The sequence below is a fragment of the Oncorhynchus clarkii genome, chromosome 29 (genome assembly GCF_045791955.1).
Source record: "Oncorhynchus clarkii lewisi isolate Uvic-CL-2024 chromosome 29, UVic_Ocla_1.0, whole genome shotgun sequence".
Lineage (NCBI taxonomy): Eukaryota > Metazoa > Chordata > Actinopteri > Salmoniformes > Salmonidae > Oncorhynchus > Oncorhynchus clarkii.
In genome coordinates this window covers 6,100,609-6,122,512 of record NC_092175.1, presented here as the reverse complement: position 1 = coordinate 6,122,512, position 21,904 = coordinate 6,100,609, and the positions used below count along the sequence as shown (strand labels likewise).

Sequence of the window (21,904 nt, the reverse complement as noted above, 5' to 3'; positions counted from 1 at the left end):
AAGTGCCTGAGGAGGGTTGGTGTGAGGTTCTCCTCCATGCTGTGATTGTTTAGGGAGGGTTAAAGAACCTTTAACACCCGCTGGGTGTGAGTCATTGAGCAGGAGGAGTGTGTGAACACACACACACACACACTGGGACCAACAGCCAGCAAATGAGGAATATGCAATAAGAGTGGGGGTGTGATTGAATCAACCTGCTGCCTCTTGGCTTCCAGCTCTTGACTCACAGCCCATAACTGAATAACAATGCCAGGGAGTCCAGGTTGATTTGCAACTCATGGTGATTGATTTAGATTCTTACTCTCATCCACTCTACTTCTACACAGCAGGTCATTTACGAGCGCTCCCGTTGGCTATACTAACAGTATCAGTACTATCAGTATTATTAGATTTTGGGAGGATTTTTAGTCTCACAAAAACTAGAGCTGACCTTCAGAATTTGGAGAGGTGATGTGTCTCGCTCTTCTACCATGAACTCTGGTCTGAAAATCGTTTTTGGATTGCAGAAACTCCCCCTGGCTTGCACTGCTCCTTTCTTTCTGTCTCGCTCTCGCTCTCTCTGTCTTCCCCCCTCTCAATTCAATTCAAAGGGCTTTATTGGCATGGGAAACATACATTATGTTTACATTGCCGAAGCAAGTGAAATAGATAAACAAAAGTGAAATAAACAATTAAAAAAATGCACAGTAAACATTATTCTCACAAAAGTTCCAAAGGAATAGAGACATTTCAAATGTCATATTATGGCTATCTATATACAGTGTTGTAATGATGTGCCAATAGTTTTCATTTCAATTTGATTTGAAGTACAAAAGGGAAAATAAATAAACATAAATATGGGTTGTATTTACAATGGTGTTTGTTCTTCACTGGTTGCTCTTTTCTTGTGGCAACGGGTCACACATCTTGCTGCTGTGACGGCACACTGTGGTATTTCACCAAATAGATATGAGTTTTCTAACATTTTGATTTGGTTTCAAATTCTTTTTGGGTCTGTGTAATCTGAGGGAAATATGTGTCTCTAATATGGTCATACATTTAGCAGGAGGTTAGGAAGTGCAGCTCAGTTTCCACCTCATTTTGTGGGCAGTGTGCACATAGCCTGTATTCTCTTGAGAGCTAAGTCTGCCTACGGCGGCCTCTCTCAATAGCAAGGCTATGCTCACTGAGTCTGTACATAGTCAAAGCTTTCCTTAAGTTTGGGTCAGTCACAGTGGTCAGGTATTCTGCCACTGTATACTCTCTGTTTAGGCCAAATAGCATTCTAGTTTTTGTTAATTCTTTCCAATGTGTCAAATAATTATATTGTGGTTTTGTCATTATTTGGTTGGGTCTAATTGTGTTGCTGTCCTGGGGCTTTGTGGGATCATTTTGTGTTTGTGAATAGAGCCCCAGCACCATCTTGTTTTGAGGACTCTTCTCCAGGTTCATCTCTCTGTAGGTGATGGCTTTGTTATGGAAGGTTTGGGGATCACTTCCTTTTAGGTGTTTGTAGAATTTAACGGCTCTTTTCTGGATTTTGATAATTAGCAGGTATCGTCCTAATTCTGCTCTGCATGCATTAATTGGTATTTTACGTTGTACACAGATTGTATTTTTGCAAAATTCTGCATGCAGAGTCTCAATTTGGATCCCAGACCTCACAACCATGAAGGGCAATAGGTTCTATAACTGATTCAATAATTTTTAGCCAGATCCTAATCGGCAGGATGAATTTTATGTTCCTTTTGATGGCGTAGAAGGACCTTCTTACCTTGTCTCTCAGATCGTTCACAGCTTTGTGGAAGTTACCTGTGGCGCTGATGTTTAGGCCGAGGTACAGTATGTATGCTCTAGGGCAACAGTGTCTAGATGGAATTTGTATTTGTTGTCCTGGCAACTGGACCTTTTTTGGAACAGCATTAGCTTTGTCTTACTGAGATTTACTGTCAGGGCCCAGGTCTGACAGAATCTGTGCAGAAGATCTCGGTGCTGCTGTAGGCCCTCCTTATTAGTGGTGTAAAAGTCGGGGGTGGGGGGGGGCACTGCACTGCAAATAGTCTGGGTAACCATTTGATTAGATGTTCAGGAGTCTTACAGCTTGGGGGTAGAAGCTGTTTAGAAGCCTCTTGGTGCTCCGGTATCGCTTGCCGTGCGGTAGCAGAGAGAACGGTCTATGACTAGGGTGGCTGGAGTCTTTGACCATTTTTAGGGCCTTCCTCTGACACCGCCTGGTATAGAGGTCCTGGATGGCAGGAAGCTTTGCCCCAGTGATGTACTGGGCCATACGCACTACCCTCTGTAGTACCTTGCAGTCGGAGGCCAAGCAGTTGCCAAACCAGACAGTGATGCAACCAGTCAGGATGCTCTCGATGGTGCAGCTGTAGAACCTTTTGAGTATCTGAGGACCCATGCCAAATCTCCTGAGGGGGAATAGGTTTTGTCATGCCCTCTTCATGACTGTCTTGGTGTGCTTGGACCATGTTAGTTTATTGGTGATGTGGACACCAAGGAACTTGAAGCTCTCAACCTGCTCCACTACAGCCCCGTCGATGAGAATGGTGGAGTGCTCGGTCCTCTTTTTCCTGTAGTCCGCAATCATCTCCTTTGTCTTGATCATGTTGAGGGAGAGGTTGATGTCCTGGCACCACATGGCCAGGTCTCTGACCTCTTCCCAATAGGCTGTCTCATCATTGTCGCTGATCAGGCCTACCATTGCTGTGTCATCAGCAAACTTAATGATGGTGTTGGAGTTGTGCCTAGCCATGCAGTCATGAGTGAACAGGGATTACAGGAGGGGACTGAGCCCCTGTGTTGAGGATCAGCGTGGCGGATGTGTTGTTACCTACGCTTACCACCTAGGGGTGGCCCGTCGGGAAGTCCAGGATCCAGTTGCAAAGGACGGTGTTTAGTCCCAGGGTCCTTAGCTTATTGATGAGCTTCGTGGGCACTACGGTGTTGAACGCTGAACTGTAGTCAATGAATAGCATTCTCACATAGGTGTTCCTATTGTCCAGGTGGGAAAGGGCAGTGTGGAGAGCAATAGAGATTGCGTCATCTGTGGATCTGTTGGGGCGGTATTCAAATTGGAGTGGGTCTAGGGTTTCTGGGATAATGGTGTTGATGTGAGCCACGACCAGCCTTTCAAAGCACTTCATGGCTACAGACGTGAGTGCTACAGGTCGGTAGTCATTTAGGCAGGTTACCTTAGTGTTTTTGGGCACAGGGACTATGGTGCTCTGCTTGAAAGATGTTGGTATTACAGACTCGGACAGGGAGAGGTTGAAAATGTCAGTGAAGACACTTGCCAGCTGGTCAGCGCATGCTTAGAGTACACTTCCTGGTAATCCGTCTGGCCCTGCAGCCTTTGAATGTTGACCTGTTTAAAGGTCTTACTCACATCGGCTGCGGAGAGCGTGATCACACAGTCTTCTGGAACAGCTGATGCTCTCATGCATGTTCCAGTGTTATTTGCCTCGAAGCGAGCATAGAAGTAGTTTATCTCGTCTGGTAGGCTCGTGTCACTGGGCAGCTCTCGGCTGGGCTTCCCTTTGTAGTCTGTAATGGTTTGCAAGCCCTGCCACATCCGACGAGAGTCAGAGCCGGTGTAGTACGATTCGATCTAGTTCTGCCTACGGCTATGGAACCCTGACCTGTTCACTGGACGTGCTACCTGTCCCAGACCTGCTGTTTTCAACTCTCTAGAGACAGCAGGAGCGGTAGAGATACTCTGAATGATCGGCTATGAAAAGCAAACTGACATTTATTCCTGAGGTGCTGACCTGTTGCACCCTTGACAACCACTGTGATTATTATTATTTGACCCTGTTGGTCATCTATGAACATTTGAACATCTTGGCCATGTTCTGTTATAATCTCCACCCGGCACAGCCAGAAGAGGACTGGCCACTCCTCATAGCCTGGTTCCTCTCTAGGTTTCTTCCTAGGTTCTGGCCTTTCTAAGGAGTTTTTCCTAGCCACCGTGCTTCTACACCTGCATTGCTTGCTGTTTGGGGTTTTATGCTTGGTTTCTGTACAGCACTTTGTGACATCAGCTGATGTAAGAAGGGCTTTATAAATAAATTTGATTGATTGATGTGGATAATGTAGTTGCTGTCGGATAAACGCAAACAAGTGGAACAAATGAGCGAGGACGAAGAGCATGCAATGTCTCAGTCAAATTCCGGTGCCTAGAGCCATGGACATGCCTAGCGCCAGGTGAGCTCCACCAAACCTACTAAATGGATAAGCAGCGTGGTTGTGGTGGAAAAGCCTGGCAAAATAAGAGTCTGCCTTGATCCAAGTGCCCTGAACAAAGCCTTATGTAGGGCACATTACCAAATGCCTATCAAGCATGGCTAAAGCAAAAATCTTTTCGGTTATAGATGCAAAAAATGGGTACTGGCAGGTACGTTTGGATGAAGAGAGTATTTATCTCACCACATTTTGGATCCCCAATGGTAGATAACAGTAGACGAGGTTACCTTTTGGAGTGAAACCAGCTGCAGAGGAAAATCAGCGAAGGCAACATGATGCACTTCAGGGACTGCCAGGAATAAGCGCCATAGCTGATGACATCCTGGTATACGGCTGTGGTGCTACAATGGAAGAAGCAGGGCAGGAACATGACCACGACCTGACTCAGCTCTTACAAAGAGAAAGGGAGATGAATCTACAACAGTGGTAGGCTTGATTACCAACAACGATGAGACGGCCTACAGGGAGGAGGTGAGGGCCCTCGGAGTGTGGTGTCAGGTAAACAACCTCGCAATCAATGTCAGCAAAACAAAAGAGATGATCGTGGACTTCAGGAAACAGCAAAGGGAGCACCCCTCTATCCACATTGACGGGACAGCAGTGGAAAAGGTGGAAAGTTTTAAGTTCCTGTGTGTACATATCACCGACAAACTGAAATGGTCCACGCACACAGACAGTGGGGCTTAAAAAATAACTTTTACAGGTGCCCAATCGAGAGCATCCTGTCGGGCTGTATCACCACCTGGTACGGCAACTGCACTGCCCACAACTGCAGGGCTCTCCAGAGGGTGTTGCAATCAGCACAACGCATCACCGGGGGAAAACTACCTGCCCTCCAGGACACCTACAATACCTGATCACACCTGTCACAGGAAGGCAAAAAAAGATAATCAAGGACAGCAACCACCCGAGCCACTGCCTGATCACCCCGCTTCCATCCAGAAGGCGATGTCAGTACAGGTGCATCAAAGCTGGTACAGAGAAGCTGTTTTTCAATCTCTATCTAAAGGCAATCAGATTGTTAAACAGCCACCACTAGCACAGAGGCGGCTGCCTACCTACGGACTTGATATCATTGGCCACTTTAAGGATATGCACTAATTGAAAAGGAGTGCCCAGTCATAGTGTTAACCTGTGAGCGTTTTGATCAATACCTTCATGGTAGGGACTTTATCACAGTGCACACTGATCACAAGCCACTTTAGGTTATCTTAAAAAGAACTCTTCTGTCTACCCTAAAGCGACTTCAAAGGATGATGCAAAAGCTTCAGAATTATTGACCACAGGTAGTATGCAAAAAAGGAATAGAGCTTCACATTGCAGATGTATTGTCTAGAGCAGCACTACCAACAAGTCACCCGCAATACCGTAATATATGCTGTACAAGCTGAGTTTGACCATGGCCTACAGTCTTTTATCCTAAGAGGCTGGCCGGACACAAGAAAGATTACGCCCATCCTGGTGAGGGACTAAGACGAACTCACAACGCAGGAAGAGGTCGTCTACAAAGGCGACACATTGGTAGTGCCAGAAACTCCACGCCCAATGATTCTGTCTCGTATCCATGCAGGGCACTCAGGGGTCGAAGGTCTCAGGAAAGCCCTCGGAGTGTTTTGTGGCTGTGTGCAGCATATGTAATGCTACAAAAGCAGCTCTGACGTACAGTCAACGTGGGGAATGGATCTGTTCAGCGTTCCTTTTCTGATTATGGTGGACACTAAAAGAGATGATCGTGGACAGTTTAGCAGCAGATATGGCATACACAGTGGTATAGTGACATAATGGGCCCCAGCACAAGTCAAGACTTTGCTTTGTTTGCAAAAGCCTGGGAGTCCACATTGACGGGACAGCAGCAGTGGCAAAACTCTCATCACAAAGGCTATGCAGGAAGGCACAGATGTGTGGTAAGCCATTTTGGCCTGTGTCCAGTACAGCGCTTATAGATGCACTCGCTCTCTGTCGCCAACAACTCCCAAGCTCCTCGCACCAAAGGTCATTAGGGATGGTCAGGCCCACAAACGTGCACATCAGGCCAAGTCAAAACATTTTTATGGCCAGCATGCAAAACATCTGCCTGTAATAAAACAAGGCCAAGCTATCAGAGTGCTCCGCTGTGGGCAGGACACATAATGAGGGCAGAGCAGTTCTCTGCCGACCGTGCCTCCACAATTTCAAGAGGCTGTGGAAGAGGAAGGAGAGGCCCTAAGGCTCCCAGAGGTGCCCGACATCCCAGAGGTGCCCAACATCCCAGAGGTGTCCAACATCCCAGAGGTGCCCAACATCCCAGAGGTGCCCAACATCCCAGAGGTGCCCAACATCCCAGAGGTGCACAACATCCCAGAGGTGCCCAACATCCCAGAGGTGCCCAACATCCCAGAGGTGCCCAACAGCCCAGAGGTGCCCAACATCCCAGTCCATCCCAGAGGTTCCCAACATCCCAGAGGTTCCCAACATCCCAGAGGTGCCCAACAATAAAAAAAAAACGTCTTATGTTTTGGTTTTATTAATTAAGTGTAGATAATGTAAATAGGTATTTTCACTGTGGTATTAAAATGGTATGACGTGCTCGAGCTAATTATACATGAAAAGGAAAATGTTAAGATAAATAGGCATAATGCCAACCCCGAGATGGCGCCAGTGGGGCACCTATCTAAAATATGTAAACAGGTGCATTTTGAGTGTCTGATTAGGATGTTGTGACCTGTAACATGTAATACCTGAGTAAAGGATTAGGCAGTAGTATAAAGTACTTAAGTAAAAATATTTAAAGTACTACTTTAAAAAGTAATTTTGTTGGGTATCTGTACTTTACTATTTTTATTTTTTTACTTTACTACATTCCTAACGAAAATAATAACCTCCTTACTCCATACATTTTCCCTGACCCCTAAAAGTACTCGTTACATTTTGAATGCTTAGCAGGACAGGAAAATGGTCCAATTCAAGCACGTATTAAGAGAACATCCCTGGTCATCCCTCTGCCCCTAATCTGGCAGACTCACTACACAAATGCTTTGTTTGTCAATTATGTCTGAGTGTTGGTGTGCCCCTGGCAATCCATTATTTAATAAACAAGAAAATGGTGCCGTCTGGTTTGCTTAATTTAAGGAATTTGAAATGATTATACTTTTACTTTTGATAATTAAGTATATTTAAAACAAAATACTTTTAGACGTTTACTCAAGTAGTATTTTACTGGGTGACTTTCACTTGAGTCATTTTCTGTTAGTTATTTTCTATTACAGTTTTTTTCAATTGCTAACAAACATCTGTCAATACTGAATCCACTTTTCAAAACTCCCTCAAACCACCAAAACTCTTGATATAAGTTTCAAAATAAGCTTGTTCAACCATAACACTGACAACAATTCTCACAAAGCATGCAACACTCATAACACACTAACCTAAAAAAACACTAACTTCTCTTTGAAGTTTGAATGATGTTTCACATAAATCAGTATTTCACTTTATTGACTGTACTAAAGTATATGTAACAAGAATGAATCGGTGTAACGGTGGGTGAGTGATGGGTGTGGGGTCAGACGCAGAGAGCAAAAGTAAACGGGGAGAAAAAGCTTTAATGTCCTCTACAAAGTAACAGGTCCAAACATGGGTGAAGCTCTAAACACAGGTGCAAACAAACCCAGAACCTTAGTTACAAAACCCGGACAGCGAAAACGCAAATAACCACAAACTTAACAAAAACAACAACAAGCCCGCACAAACACCAGCGGGCAAAACAAACTTAAATAACACCCATCCCAAAACCCCAACAAGGAACAGGTGAAAACAATTAGACCAAAACAAACTTAAATAACACCCATCCCAAAAACACCAACAAGGAACAGGTGAAAACAATTAGACCAAAACAAACTAAAATAACACCCATCCCAAAAACACCAACAAGGAATAGGTGAAAACAATTAGACAAAAACAAATGAAAAGGAATAAGGGATCGGTGGCAGCTAGTAGACCGGCGACGACGATCGCTGAGCGCCACCCGAACAGGAAGGGGAGCCACCTTCGGTGGTATTCGTGACAATCAGGAATGCAGCAATTTGCTTCAATAGCCTTTATTTGTTCTATATCTTTGCAAATAGTAATTTACTTGTGAAAAATAAAAAAATCCTGAAATTACAGGGCTGCAATAATAATAAACAAAAAAAAACATAAACTTGTATAGTATAATCACTCATACTGTACAGTACTGTGAGGTTTCTAGTTCTCATCAACACGTATAGTATAATCACTCATACTGTACAGTACTGTGAGGTTTCTAGTTCTCATCAACACGTATAATATAATCACTCATACTGTACAGTACTGTGAGGGTTCTAGTTCTCATCAACATGTATAGTATAATCACTCATACTGTACAGTACTGGGAGGGTTCTAGTTCTCATCAACATGTATAATATAATCACTCATACTGTACAGTACTGTGAGGGTTCTAGTTCTCCCTCTCCTGCATTTGGCCACAAGTTCACATCAACATCACATCTTTTGTCGTCTCTGGAGATGCATCTTGGAAAGTATCTTCTGGAATGTCTCCACACCCCGCATTCAAGTCCAGTGAGGACATCTGGTCATGTGGATGGTGGTCATAAACCTTCCACCTCCACGCAGAGAAAAACTCCTCTATGTGGTTTAGGAAGGGGGGAGTGTGGAGGCAGGAATAGTACTGACGTCCTGGGATGTGCAGCAAGCCAGTCTGACTGCAGTGGTGGAATGCCACATTATCCCACACAACAACGAAGGTAGGGGAGTTTCTTGCCCCTCTCTCTTCAGCTGGCACAAGTCGATGAGTTGCTTCTACGCCTGCATTGCTTGCTGTTTGGGGTTTTAGGCATTTGATTTGATTTGATTATGCAGGTCATCCAGAAAAGAAAAGAGCCTGTCTGTATGTTTCTGTAACAGCAAACAATCATTGGACAGTTGATTTTATTTGTATTTATTTATTTCACCTTTATTTAACCAGGTAGGCAAGTTGAGAACAAGTTCTCATTTACAATTGCGACCTGGCCAAGATAAAGCAAAGCAGTTCGACACATACAACGACACAGAGTTACACATGGAGTAAAACAAACATACAGTCAATAATACAGTAGAAACAAGTCTATATACGATGTGAGCAAATGAGGTGAGATAAGGGAGGTAAAGGCAAATGGTGGCAAAGTAAATACAATATAGCAAGTGAAACACTAGAATGGTGGATTTGCAGTGGGAGAATGTGCAAAGTAGAAATAAAAATAATGGGGTGCAAAGGAGCAAAATAAATAAATAAATAAATACAGTAGGGAAAGAGGTAGTTGTTTGGGCTAAATTATAGGTGGGCTAAATTAATAGTGGGCTATGTACAGGTGCAGTAATCTGTGAGCTGCTCTGACAGTTGGTGCTAAAAGCTAGTGAGGGAGATAAGTGTTTCCAGTTTCAGAGATTTTTGTAGTTCGTTCCAGTCATTGGCAGCAGAGAACTGGAAGGAGAGGCGGCCAAATAAATAATTGGTTTTGGGGGTGACCAGAGAGATATACCTGCTGGAGCGCGTGCTACAGGTGGGTGATGCTATGGTGACCAGCGAGCTGAGATAAGGGGGGACTTTACCTAGCAGGGTCTTGTAGATGACATGGGGTTTGGCGACGAGTATGAAGTGAGGGTCAGCCAACGAGAGCGTACAGGTCGCAATGGTGGGTAGTATATGGGGCTTTGGTGAGAAAACGGATTATACTGTGATAGACTGCATCCAATTTGTTTGAGTAGGGTATTGGAGGCTATTTTGTAAATGACATCGCCGAAGTCGAGGATTGGTAGGATGGTCAGTTTTACAAGGGTATGTTTGGCAGCATGAGTGAAGGATGCTTTGTTGCAAAATAGGAAGTAAATTATAGATTTAACTTTGGATTGGAGATGTTTGATGTGGGTCTGGATAGGAGAGTTTACAGTCTAACCAGACACCTAGCTATTTGTAGTTGTCCGCATATTCTAAGTCAGAGTCGTCCAGAGTAGTGATGTTGGACAGGCGGGCAGGTGCAGGCAGAGATCGGTTGAAGAGCATGCATTTAGTTTTACTTGTATTTAGGAGCAATTGGAGGCCACGGAAGGAGAGTTGTATGGCATTGAAGCTTACCTGGAGGGTTGTTAACACAGTGTCCAAAGAAGGGCCAGAAGTATACAGAATGGTGTCGTCTGTGTAGAGGTGGATCAGAGACTCACCAGCAGCAAGAGCGACATTATTGATGTATACAGAGAAGAGAGTCGGTCCAAGAATTGAACCCTGTGGCACCCCCATAGAGACTGCCAGAGGTCCGGACAGCAGACCCTCCGATTTGACACACTGAACTCTATCAGAGAAGTAGTTGGTGAACCAGGCGAGGCAATCATTTGAGAAACCAAGGCTGTCAAGTCTGCCGATGAGGATGTGGTGATTGACAGAGTCGAAAGCCTTGGCCAGATCAATGAATACGGCTGCACAGTAATGTTTCTTATCGATGGCGGTTAAGATATCGTTTAGGACCTTGAGCGTGGCTGAGGTGCACCCATGACCAGCTCTGAAACCAGATTGTATAGCAGAGAAGGTATGGTGAGATTCGAAATGGTCGGTAATCTGTTTGTTGACTTGGCTTTCGAAGACCTTAGAAAGGCAGGGTAGGATAGATATAGGTCTGTAGCAGTTTGGGTCAAGAGTGTCCCCCCCTTTGAAGAGGGCGATGACCGCAGCTGCTTTCCAATCTTTGGGAATCTCAGATGACACGAAAGAGAGGTTGAAAGAGAGTGCTGCACACATGGTGATGTTAGCGCCTCTCTGACCTGGGACATCCACGGTTGCTCTCTGTCCAATCACATTTCTTACCCTGCGGCGTGTTTTTGCCAGGTTGAATCCAGCTTCATCCACAAAGATGAAAGCCAGGAAAACTGCACATACTGTCATCTCCATTACTCTCTAAAATACAGTAAATACACAGATTTACAGTACTTTACATTATGCATAGCTGGGTATGTGCCCTGTTTGGTTATTGAACAGACATCTTACCTGGACATATTGATACCAGAGTTCTTTCACATGTTCACTGTTTCTCTCAAAGGGTGCAGTGTACAACTGCTTCATCCTTATTGTATGTTTCTCTAGGACTCTTCTCGTTGTGCTGACCGTATTCACATTCCCAACAGTGATATTGTCTGCCTGCCAGCACTCTGTCCCGAATTTCCCACAGTTTTATTTTATTGTTGCCAATTACCATGTCAACAATGGCAATTTCCTGCGCATCTGATAATATTCTGCCTCTCCCTCCTGTGGGAGGCAACCTTTGGATCCTACTGAAAAACACAAAACAATCAATATATTTCAAAATGTCAGTACATGTAAAAATGTGAACATACTGTATTGTACTGTAATATGTAGTTCAATTATCATTGAAGGATGCACATCTCACCTGTTGTTTGTCTCCCTCTCCCTACCACTCTTCTTTTCCCACAAACCTGTCTTCCTTGATCCATGTTTCCAAGCTAAATCATTCCGAAGCCGTCCTCTTTTGTATGTTTGGTAACGAGACTAAAAACAGGACACATGGGTCGGCTTTCAGCTGAAATCAGCTGTGTTCGGAATGATTCCATATTCCGCTGAGATTTTCTATATTTTTCAATCTAGTTACTGCAGAAATGCACGACATTTCCCATCATTCTGTTTTGAATGTGTTTTTAACAGTTTTGGAAACAGTGTGTTAGCATTTGAAAACATGTGCTGCAAATATATAGTTTTGCAGGTGGTGAAGTATGAATGAGAACAGAGTTCATGGATTTCGGAGAATGTGGTCATTGGATGCATTTTGTGTGAAAGCAATGAAAAATTATTCAAAGTTTGGTCCACATACACTACTGTTTCACTGACTGTGTAAAGAGTTTTGACAATGTGACTTCAGTTTTGACCAATGCATCTTAGCAATTTAAAAAACTGTAACATATCTTTACTTTTACTCAAGTATGACAATTGGGTACTTTTACTACCACTGGGATTATGCTTGCATTTTATCAAACTCTCTGACGTGAGTTATACATATAAGCATAATAACACTAACGTTGCTAATTTATGCTGAGGTTTGCCTGGAATCCACAGAACTGGAGGTAATCTGCTGCTTCCTGTGAAGAGGGATGGTATTGTTGTTTGGATAACAGAGGTGTGTGTGTGTGTGTGTGTGTGTGTGTGTGTGTGTGTGTGTGTGTGTGTGTGTGTGTGTGTGTGTGTGTGTGTGTGTGTGTGTGTGTGTGTGTGTGTGTGTGTGTGTGTGTGTGTGTGTGTGTGTGTGTGTGTGTGTGTTCAGCTAATGGAGGTCTTGTGGTTTCCTTTCACGGGTCTCATGATCGCACTGAGCTCCAAGTCAGAGCCATGGAACCCATGACACAGTTACATGGTGACCTGCTAGTAGAGGAGAATGCCCTCAGGCTCAGAACATGGATCAGTTTATCCTCTCTAAATGATGTCCGTTTGAAGTCCACAAAACTGACCCTAGATCAGTGTTCCTGGGTAATTTAAACACAAACACGTACACACACTTGGCTGCATACCACTGTGCTATACCACTGTGATATACATATTGTTCTATGTAGAATAGAATCAGAGGGACCCATCTAGCTGAGCCATTCTGGAAATCATAGCATAGCATAGCATAGCATAGCATAGCATAGCATAGCATAGGCCATCTCATCTCAGACTGGAGGAGAGAATAAGGATAGGTATATCACTATGTGTGTGTGACAGGGAGAGCAGCCCAGCCCGAGCGAGCATGGATTGTCACATGACTGTGACTTATAATAAAACTCTCCTTTGAGTCAGCTCATGTGTTCTTACCAATATGACTGGTAGAGTGAGGGAGGGACAGAGAGGGACAGAGAGGGAGGGGGTGCGACAAGAAGATGAATGAAGTTGGGGCTTTGGGGATGTCATTGACTGTTAGAGGGAGAGCTTTAAGAATTGAGTAAGGGATGTTGTCGTTGGGTAGGCTATTTGTGTGTGTGTGTGTGCTTCTACATCTGCATTGCTTGCTGTTTGGGGTTTTAGGCTGGGTTTCTGCATAAGCACTTTGTGACATCTGCTGATGTAAAAAAAGCTTTACAAATAAATGTGACTGGTTGATTGATTACTAGGCCCACATAAATCACTATTTTCTCACTTATATGACAACACAGGTATTATACAGGTAGGTGAAGGTTTCCTCAGTGTGTCTGTTCTAATTGGGTTGTTACTGAAACACATACACACTAATCTACTGTCATCAACAAATAGTGGTGTACTGTTCCATTCATACTGGATCATACTGATCTCAAGTGACATTTTAATTTACAAAACCTGTTTGTTCATTGGGATTGTAGCAAATAGCTAACTAGAGCTTGACCCTTGACCAGGTGACCCTCTGGGATAGTCACTCCCACCTGTGCCATGAAAATCCAGACCTCTTGGCAGATATGTTTGTTTGTCTGCCCTATAATAGACACATAAGATCAAAGGAACATGGCATGTGAATGAGAAATAATGCGTATATAGTCATTGACATGATATGCCATGCTATTTAGGCCATATCTATTGATCGCTGCAGCTGTACATAGCCCATTGAGTGTCTGCTGCCAACATACTGACTCAACTCTAGCCACTTTAATAATGGAAAAATTGATGTAATAAATGTTTCACAAGCCACTTTAAACAATGCCACTATATAATGTTTACATACCCTACATTACTCATCTCATATATATATACTGTACTCTATGCCATCTACTGCATCTTGCCTATGCCGTTCGGCCATCACTCATTCATATATTTTTATGTACATATTCTTATTCATTAATTTACACTTGTGTGTATGAGGTAGTTGTTGTGAAATTGTTAGGTTAGATTACTTGTTAGATATTACTGCATGGTCGGAACTAGAAGCACAAGCATTTCGCGAAACTCGCATTAACATCTACCAACCATGTGTATGTGACAAATACAATTTGATTTATTTGTAAATCGCCCTTCCAACAACCTACCTCATCCCCATATTGTTTTTATTTACTTTGTTGCTCTTTTGCACACCAGTATTTCTACTTGCACATCATCATCTGCACATCTAGCACTCCGGTGTTAATTAGCTAAATTGTAATTACTTCGCTACTATGGCCTATTTATTGCCTTACCTCCTTACTCCATTTGCACACACTGTATATAGATTTTCCTATAGTGTTATTGACTGTACTTTTGTTTATTCCATGTGTAACTCTGTGTTGTTGGTTTTTTTGTCGCACTGCTTTGCTTTATCTTGGCCAGGTCGCAGTTGTAAATGAGAACTTGTTCCTGGTTAAGTAAATGTGAATAAATAAAACAAATTATAATAATAATAATAATAATAATAATTACTGTATGTAGTACACGAAGGAGGGGCTTGCTTTATTTTTCGGGAATAGTTTAAGTGACGTCACCCCAGCAGCCAGCGCCCCTTCCACCCAAGCCCTAACACGCTCTCCACTCGGGTTCTACAGGCGTGTACATGGTGCTTGGTAGAGCTGTCAGCCGCAATAGAAATACATATCTACTGGTATAGAGCGTTTTTTTTTGTCGCAGTAAAGTAGGGATTACATTACCAAATCAGTTCGAAGATCGACATTCTTTATTTAAACGAGCTACTCGTGTTTTGAGTATTTCAAACGGGTCCGTTTGCCGCTAGAAGAAGCAACATAAAAGGGGCGGGTGCGATTCATTACTGGCTCCAGTCCTGTGCAACACCTCAGCTAATCTGACGTTACAGTCTGGTGAGACATACTGTCACTGAGCCTGCCAGGTGAAGAGCCAATTTGGACGAACACTAGCGATGAAATAATTATTTAGGGCATTTTTATAGCTATATGTGTCTTTCCTAACGCCGAGGTGTCACGCGGGTGATATTGCGCTGTCATTATTTGACTTTCATTTTTTTATTTTTTATATCTGTATTTATTCCATTGGTTGTTGGATAACATTAGCTTGTTAGCAAGATAGCTAGTTAAACAACAATGTCGGATAACCAGAGCTGGAATTCTTCGGGTTCCGATGAAGACGTGGAGACGTCGGAATCGGGAGTCGGGCAGCCAGTTGTTGGTGTTGCCGAGCTCGGTGGAATCATCAGCAAGGTAACTTTAACGTCTAAGCTGGTTTTAGGCTCACTCCCCCTCTTCATAAGATACAACAATTAAACAGGTTGATGATTTGAGGGTACTTCGCCAGTACGGATGTGGGCTAGTTCCACGAAGCAGTGTTGGTTTCCCCCTCTGCTCGCACAGAGCCAACTGTGGTCGAATGTAACCGCTGAAAGGCGTCACATGAAATGTTTTCAATCGCTAACTAAGCCTTATAGAATCAGTTATTGCCTGATTGATCTAATTTAAAACTGTGTGGGGTTGTCATTCTAAATAGATTGTATGCCTGACCTGCTAACCCAAGCATGTTAAGAGCAGAAACATGTAATTAATACAACGGGTTTGGAATCTCTAACCCTGACAATTTGACTGGTAAACTCATGGGTACACTTGCAATGGCTGCCTGGTATTTCCATGGTAATGTAGAATGTTCATTCAAATTATGCTAACTAATGTGGCTCATGCAATGGAATGTATACTGAACCAAAATATAAACGTAGCATGTAAAGTGTTGGTCCCATGTTTCATGAGTTGAAATAAAAGATCCCAGAAATGTTCCATAAGCACAAAAGCATATTTCTCTGAAATGTTTAGCACAAATGTGTTTATATCCCTGTTAGTGAGCATTTCTCCTTTGCCAAGATAATCCATTCACCTGACAGGTGTGGTATGGCAATAAGCTGATTTAATGGCATGATCAATACACAGGTGCACCTTGTGCTGGGGACAAAAGGCCACTCTAAAATGTACAGTTTTGTCACAACACAATGCCACAATATGTCTCATGTTTTCAGGGAGTGTACAATTGGTATGCTGACTCCAGGAATGTCCACCAGATCTGTTGCCAGAGAATTGAATGTTAATTTCTCAACCATAAGCTGCCTCCAGTGTCATTTTAGAGAATTTGGCAGTACGTTCAACCGGCCTCACAACTACAGGCCATGTATAACGTAGCCAGCCCAAGACCTCCACATCCGGCTTCACCTGCGGGATCGTCTGAGACCAGCCACCCAGACAGCTAATATATCTGTGGGTTTGCACAAACACAGAATTAATGCACAAACTGTCAGACACAGTCTCAGGGAAGTTCATCTGGTTCTCGTCGTCCTCACCAGGGTCTTGACCTGACTGCAGTTCGGCGTCGTAACTGACTTCAGAGGGTAAATGCTCACCTTCGTTGGCCGCTGGAGAAGTGTGCTCTTCACTGATGAATCCCAGTTTCAACTGTACCAGGCAGATGGCAGACAGCGTGTATGGCGTCGTGTGGGCGAGCGGTTTGCTGATGTCAACATTGTGAACAGAGTGCCCCATGCTGGGGTTATGGTATGGACAGGCATAAGCTACGCACAAGGAAAACAATTGCAATTTGAATGCACAGAGATACTGTGACGAGATCCTGAGGCCCATTAATCCGCTACCATCACCTCATGTTTCAGCGTGATAATGCACGGCCCATGTCGCAAGGATCTGTACACAATTCCTGGAAGCTGAAAATCGCCACGGTTCTTCCATAGCCTGCACACTCACCAGACATGTCACCCATGGAGCATGTTTGGGATGCTCTGGATCGACATGTACGACAGCGTGTTCCAGTTCCCGCCAATATCCATTGAAGAGGAGAGGGACAACATTCCGCAGGCCACAATCAACAGTCTGATCAACTCTATGCGAAGGCGATGTGTCTCACAGCATGAGGCAAATGGTGGTCACTAGATACTGACTGGTTTAATGATCGACACCCATTTTTATTTTTTTTAAGGTGTATGTATGACCAACAGATGCATATCTGTATTCCCAGTCTGAAATACAATTGACTGATTTATTTTTATTTATTTCTTCTCCTTATGAACTGTAAAATCTTTGCAGTTGTATTTTTGTATATTGCATTTTATGTCATTTGTGTTGCTTCAACAAATCACAGCACAGATTGATGGGTGCACTTTCTGCTTTTACTTCCTGCTTTGTTCCTATGGGCTAGTTGAAAGATGACAATGGGATTCTAATATACCATAACTCTGCAAAACTGGTACCAGCGTTGCTAGTTAGCAGCGTTGCTAGTAGTTATCAATAAAGGTCCAATAAATGTATTTTCTAACGCTGCAAAATGGCATTATTACGTTGTCTTAACCCGTATATTTTAGACCTAGCCTAGTATGGGTGCACATAACAATGGCCGTCAGTCTTCCCATTATGCCATCATTGAGTTGAATGGGGATAACCATTCTATTTCTATGGCTTGGGAGATTATTGCACATCGTCATTCTAAACTCGCTTGCACGGTCATAGTGAGCCCCTTACACATGATACATGAGTTTTAGATGGATGAACATTACATTCCTTATATTCTCTTGTTTTTATACAGCTGTGTGTGTGTGTGTGTGTGTGTGAGAGAAAGAGATTGTGTGAGTGCTTGCCGCAGATTGTAACCTCAGATTGTTGCCACAGTAGAAGATTGCATCAAAACATTTAGTTAAGAATCGGATATGAATGTGGATGTTAGACTTAGCCAATGAGCTCAAAGCACAGTAAGTTTATGGTTTGTGTGTTCCACTGGCTATCCTAATCACGACTCTCCCTTCCTAGTGTTTCATCACCTACTACCCGTTGTGTGATTTGAAATGGTTGTTTTCATCCAATTCAAATGTCTCATTTAATGGGGGGGTTTTCTCATATTGCTTGAATTGTAAGTGTTTCTGTTGTAGCCAACTAATGTGTCCCAGACTATCGTGCGCATCCTCATTATAACATTATCACTTTGTAAATTCCTTCCTCATAGTGAGGTAACTTTTTTTTGAAATTTTACTTTCTCTCCCTTCAGTGGACTAACTACATCCACGGCTGGCAGGATCGCTGGGTGGTCCTGAAGAACAACACTCTGAGCTACTACAAGTCTCAGGACGAGAGAGAGTTCGGCTGCAGAGGGTCCCTGTGTCTCAGCAAGGCTGTCATCACTGTGAGTATGCTACCCTGTTCTATAGACCAGTGGTTCCCAAACTGAGGCGGGCCCCCTAGCAGGGTTCTACCCTGACCTTTAAAAAAAGAAGGGGGAGGGGAAAAAAGGAACATTTTTACTACAAGGCGCACGTGTGCATTTAAGTTGAAAAATGTAGGCGAGCGTAAAGAAATTTAGGAGCACAATGAAAAATATTTTAGGTAATTGGTTGTGCCTAAATAAAAATTCCAGGTCACACAGCAAAATATTTAGGCGCATATGCTAATAAAATGGTCGTACTGTGTGTGGGGGGGTAGGCGGGGGGGAAATGGTAGTGCATCAGCAGCTTTCCTCTTGTCATGTCAGTCATTGCAGACCTTACAGAGTTATTTATAACTTGTATAAATGTCCAGATCAATTAGCCCATGTCAGCTAATGTTTTTAACCTAGGGTTTTTAGCCCATTGCTGCTGTTGTAATGTTTGAGTCACATGAACACACCCAAGAAATTCCAAAATGTGTGAAAATGTGTGTTCCCCAATGATGGAGGGGGGTCTGGCTCAGTCAGATACTTAGATGCTTGTATGCTCAGTCGGATTATATGCAACGCAGGACACGCTAGATAATATTTAGTAATATCATCAACCATGTGTAGTTAACTCGTGATTATGATCGATTTGTTTTTTATAAGATAAGTTTAATGCTAGCTAGCAACTTACCTTGGCTTACTGCATTCGCGTAACAGGCAGTCTCCTTGTAGAGTGCAACGAGAGAGGCAGGTCGTTATTGCGTTGGACTAGTTAACTGTAAGGTTGCAAGATTGGATCCCCCAAGCTGACAAGGTGAAAATCTGTCGTTCTGCCCCTGAACGAGGCAGTTAAACCCACCGTTCCTAGGCCGTCATTGAAAATAAGAATGTGTTCTTAATTGACTTGCCTAGTTTAAATAAAGGTATAAAAATTAAACGGCAAATCGGCGCCCAAAAATACCGATTTCTGATTGTTATGCAAACTTGAAATCGGCCCTAATTAATCGGCCATTCCGATTAATCGGTCGACCTCTAGTAGAGATGGAGCCAGCCGAGCAAAGATTAGGGGCACAGTGGTATCTCCTGACTCAAGCTGCCTGCCAAGTCAACACACACAGCAGGGCACAGCGCAGCGTGTGGAAGTGCGTTTGGGTCAGAGAATGACATGACATGACATTGGCTGTGCCAAGATCACAATTCAGCACATACTTCTGAGCTCTTGTTTATTTCTGACTCCAGTTGAATTAGTGGGTATGTGAATGATCTGGAAGTGGTATTTTATGGACAGCGTAACAAGCTAGTGAGGGATCAGCTATTGACAACGACATACATTTTACACGCACTCATTGCATTGGATCCAAAATGTGCCCTCTTGATCAACTGAGGAAAAACTAGCTACCAAAAGCATCTTATGGCTCAAGTTAATCATTAGAATCATATGGTTCTAAAGATTAACTTCAACTTAAGATGCCCTTGGGGAACTGGGCCCAGAGCTAAAGCTGAGTGTATGACTGAGCAGAAGAAACTGTTTTCATTTAAAAACAAAAACAACACAACTCCTGATTGCGACTTAGTGCTGGAGGGTTAGTAGCTCATCAGGTGACTGCTGGTTTCAACATACCACTCTGAGCTGGGATAAACTTAAGCCCTACTGAGACCTACTCAGATCCTTTCACAATGCTTCCTTCCTTCCTCCTTTCCTTGAAGTAATCACTGATCTAAGGCCTAGATTCAATCAGATCGAGCGTTAACCGGCGATAGCCAACACAAGCATAGCTGATGTTTTGGCAGTGTTGGTGGTTTAACTGTGTTGGCGCTGTCAAATTGATGAGCAGCTGCTCTTGTGATTGTCATGAAGCTACACCCGTCCCACCAGTTAAGAATGAGAAAGTGACAACTATAGGCCTATAGAAATAATGATGTGAAAATGGAAAATCGTTAAGCGAAATAATGAGGATTTCTATCAGCCTAATTGAGGTGTAGATTACATCTCACATTCCCGTGTTGGGATCTCGTAAACGAGGAGAAATGGGATTTCTCTTAATGCAACCCCGTGCAGCCAATTGCAATGTCCATTTTAGGTATAACACCGGGAGCCACTTGTGGATTTGACAGCTCTAACGCAGTTCCGACACCGCCAAAACAACCACTCTGCGGGTGTCGTCTAGCGTAGATCTAAGCCTAACACTATTTGATCAAGGCAAGGGGGAAAACTTATCATAGCTTTTACCAATCTAGTCATGTCATCCACTGACCATAGCATGATGATGACACAAATGGAAAAAAATAAAAAGAGAATGTGTTCAAAGGTCAGGTTGTCATGGTAACCCTTGAACGTTGAATACTGATTCCTCAGGGCTTTGAACCCTGTGAACCGTCACTGTCCTGTAACTGGCAGCTCAGTGGTTTGCCAAGCACATTATCATATCCCACCACCGTGTGTACACACACACACACACACACAGCAGGATGAATGAGTGACTGTTCCCGGACTGGTCAGAGTGGTCAATCCATTCAGTCTGTATTTATTCAGCTTCATCCATTCTCTACCACTGTAAATATTAACTTCCACTGTGTGTGTAATTTAGTCTATGTTCCAGACCTGGGGAGCAAACTTTCCATAACGGAAGCTTCCATTTGATCATAAGAAATCAACAATGGAAACAAACAAAACTAAAATGTTGGTGTGTGAGAGACACTCGCCAGTAGGGCTGTCCCTGCCCCAAAAAAATGTTTAACCTTATTTTTCCCATATAGACAGACACACCCAATGTGTTTGAATAAAATCAACTACATATGTATGCACTGAGCTTGTCTGATGCTTTAAGCATACTGATATATTAAATAACTAAGGTGCACAAATGACTCCAGAACCAGCCCGATAGTCACACTGTTAAAAAAAAAAAAGACAGCGAGTGCCTGTGTGGCTGGCGCACGTTGTCTCGCTCTCCTCCCTACTGCTTTGAAAAAGCACCACAGCAAGTGTTTGTGCTGAAGCATTTCAGTCATTTAGTTTCTGACTTGTTTCTGACTGAAAGGTTATGTTACCAAAATCTGTCATTTGTTTAGGAAAACCATTCCCTCAACCCTTGCTCTCTTCATGCATTGCATGCATGTGACCAATTGGGCCTTGATAGCCTATCATAATCACATCAATAAATTGATTATAACCAAACTCCGAACACAGTAACAAGTGACAGCAAAATGGATGTAGAGGACGTGAAAAAGAAACTCAAAGCAGGCAAATGTTTACTGGTTGCTTAGGAGGGAAAGGGGATGTGTGATGTGTGAAAGAGCCTGGGCGCCTGGGCGCGAACCCAGAACCTGGGCGTGAACCCAGAGTCTGGTGGCACTAGCACTGCAGTGCCCTAGACCACTGCGCCACCCGGGAGGCCCTTTTTTGCAGCCTTTTAAGCATTTTAGTACAGTTAAATAGTTAACACATGGACGCAGAGGTCTAAGGCACTGCATCTCAGTGCTAGAGGCGTCACTACAGACACCTTGGTTCGAATCCAGGCTGTTTCACAACCGGCCGTGATTGGGAGACCCATAGGACGGCACACAATTGGC

The 21,904-nt window shown here is 43.4% G+C and overlaps 1 protein-coding gene across 2 annotated transcripts in view; it reads left to right on the top strand.

Moving 5' to 3' along the window:
- Positions 1 to 14,704: 14,704 nt before the first annotated feature.
- LOC139388096 (ceramide transfer protein-like) overlaps positions 14,705 to 21,904 on the top strand; it is a 37,412-nt gene continuing 30,212 nt past the window's right edge. Inside the window, exons 1-2 of one of the 2 annotated variants that reach the window (XM_071134659.1) lie at positions 14,705 to 15,369; positions 18,194 to 18,328. In XM_071134659.1, the coding sequence (XP_070990760.1) occupies positions 15,253 to 15,369; positions 18,194 to 18,328 (252 nt within the window). In that variant the 5' untranslated portion in view covers positions 14,705 to 15,252. The remainder of the gene's footprint in view (positions 15,370 to 18,193; positions 18,329 to 21,904) is intronic. The other variant, XM_071134660.1, reaches the window with a different exon arrangement.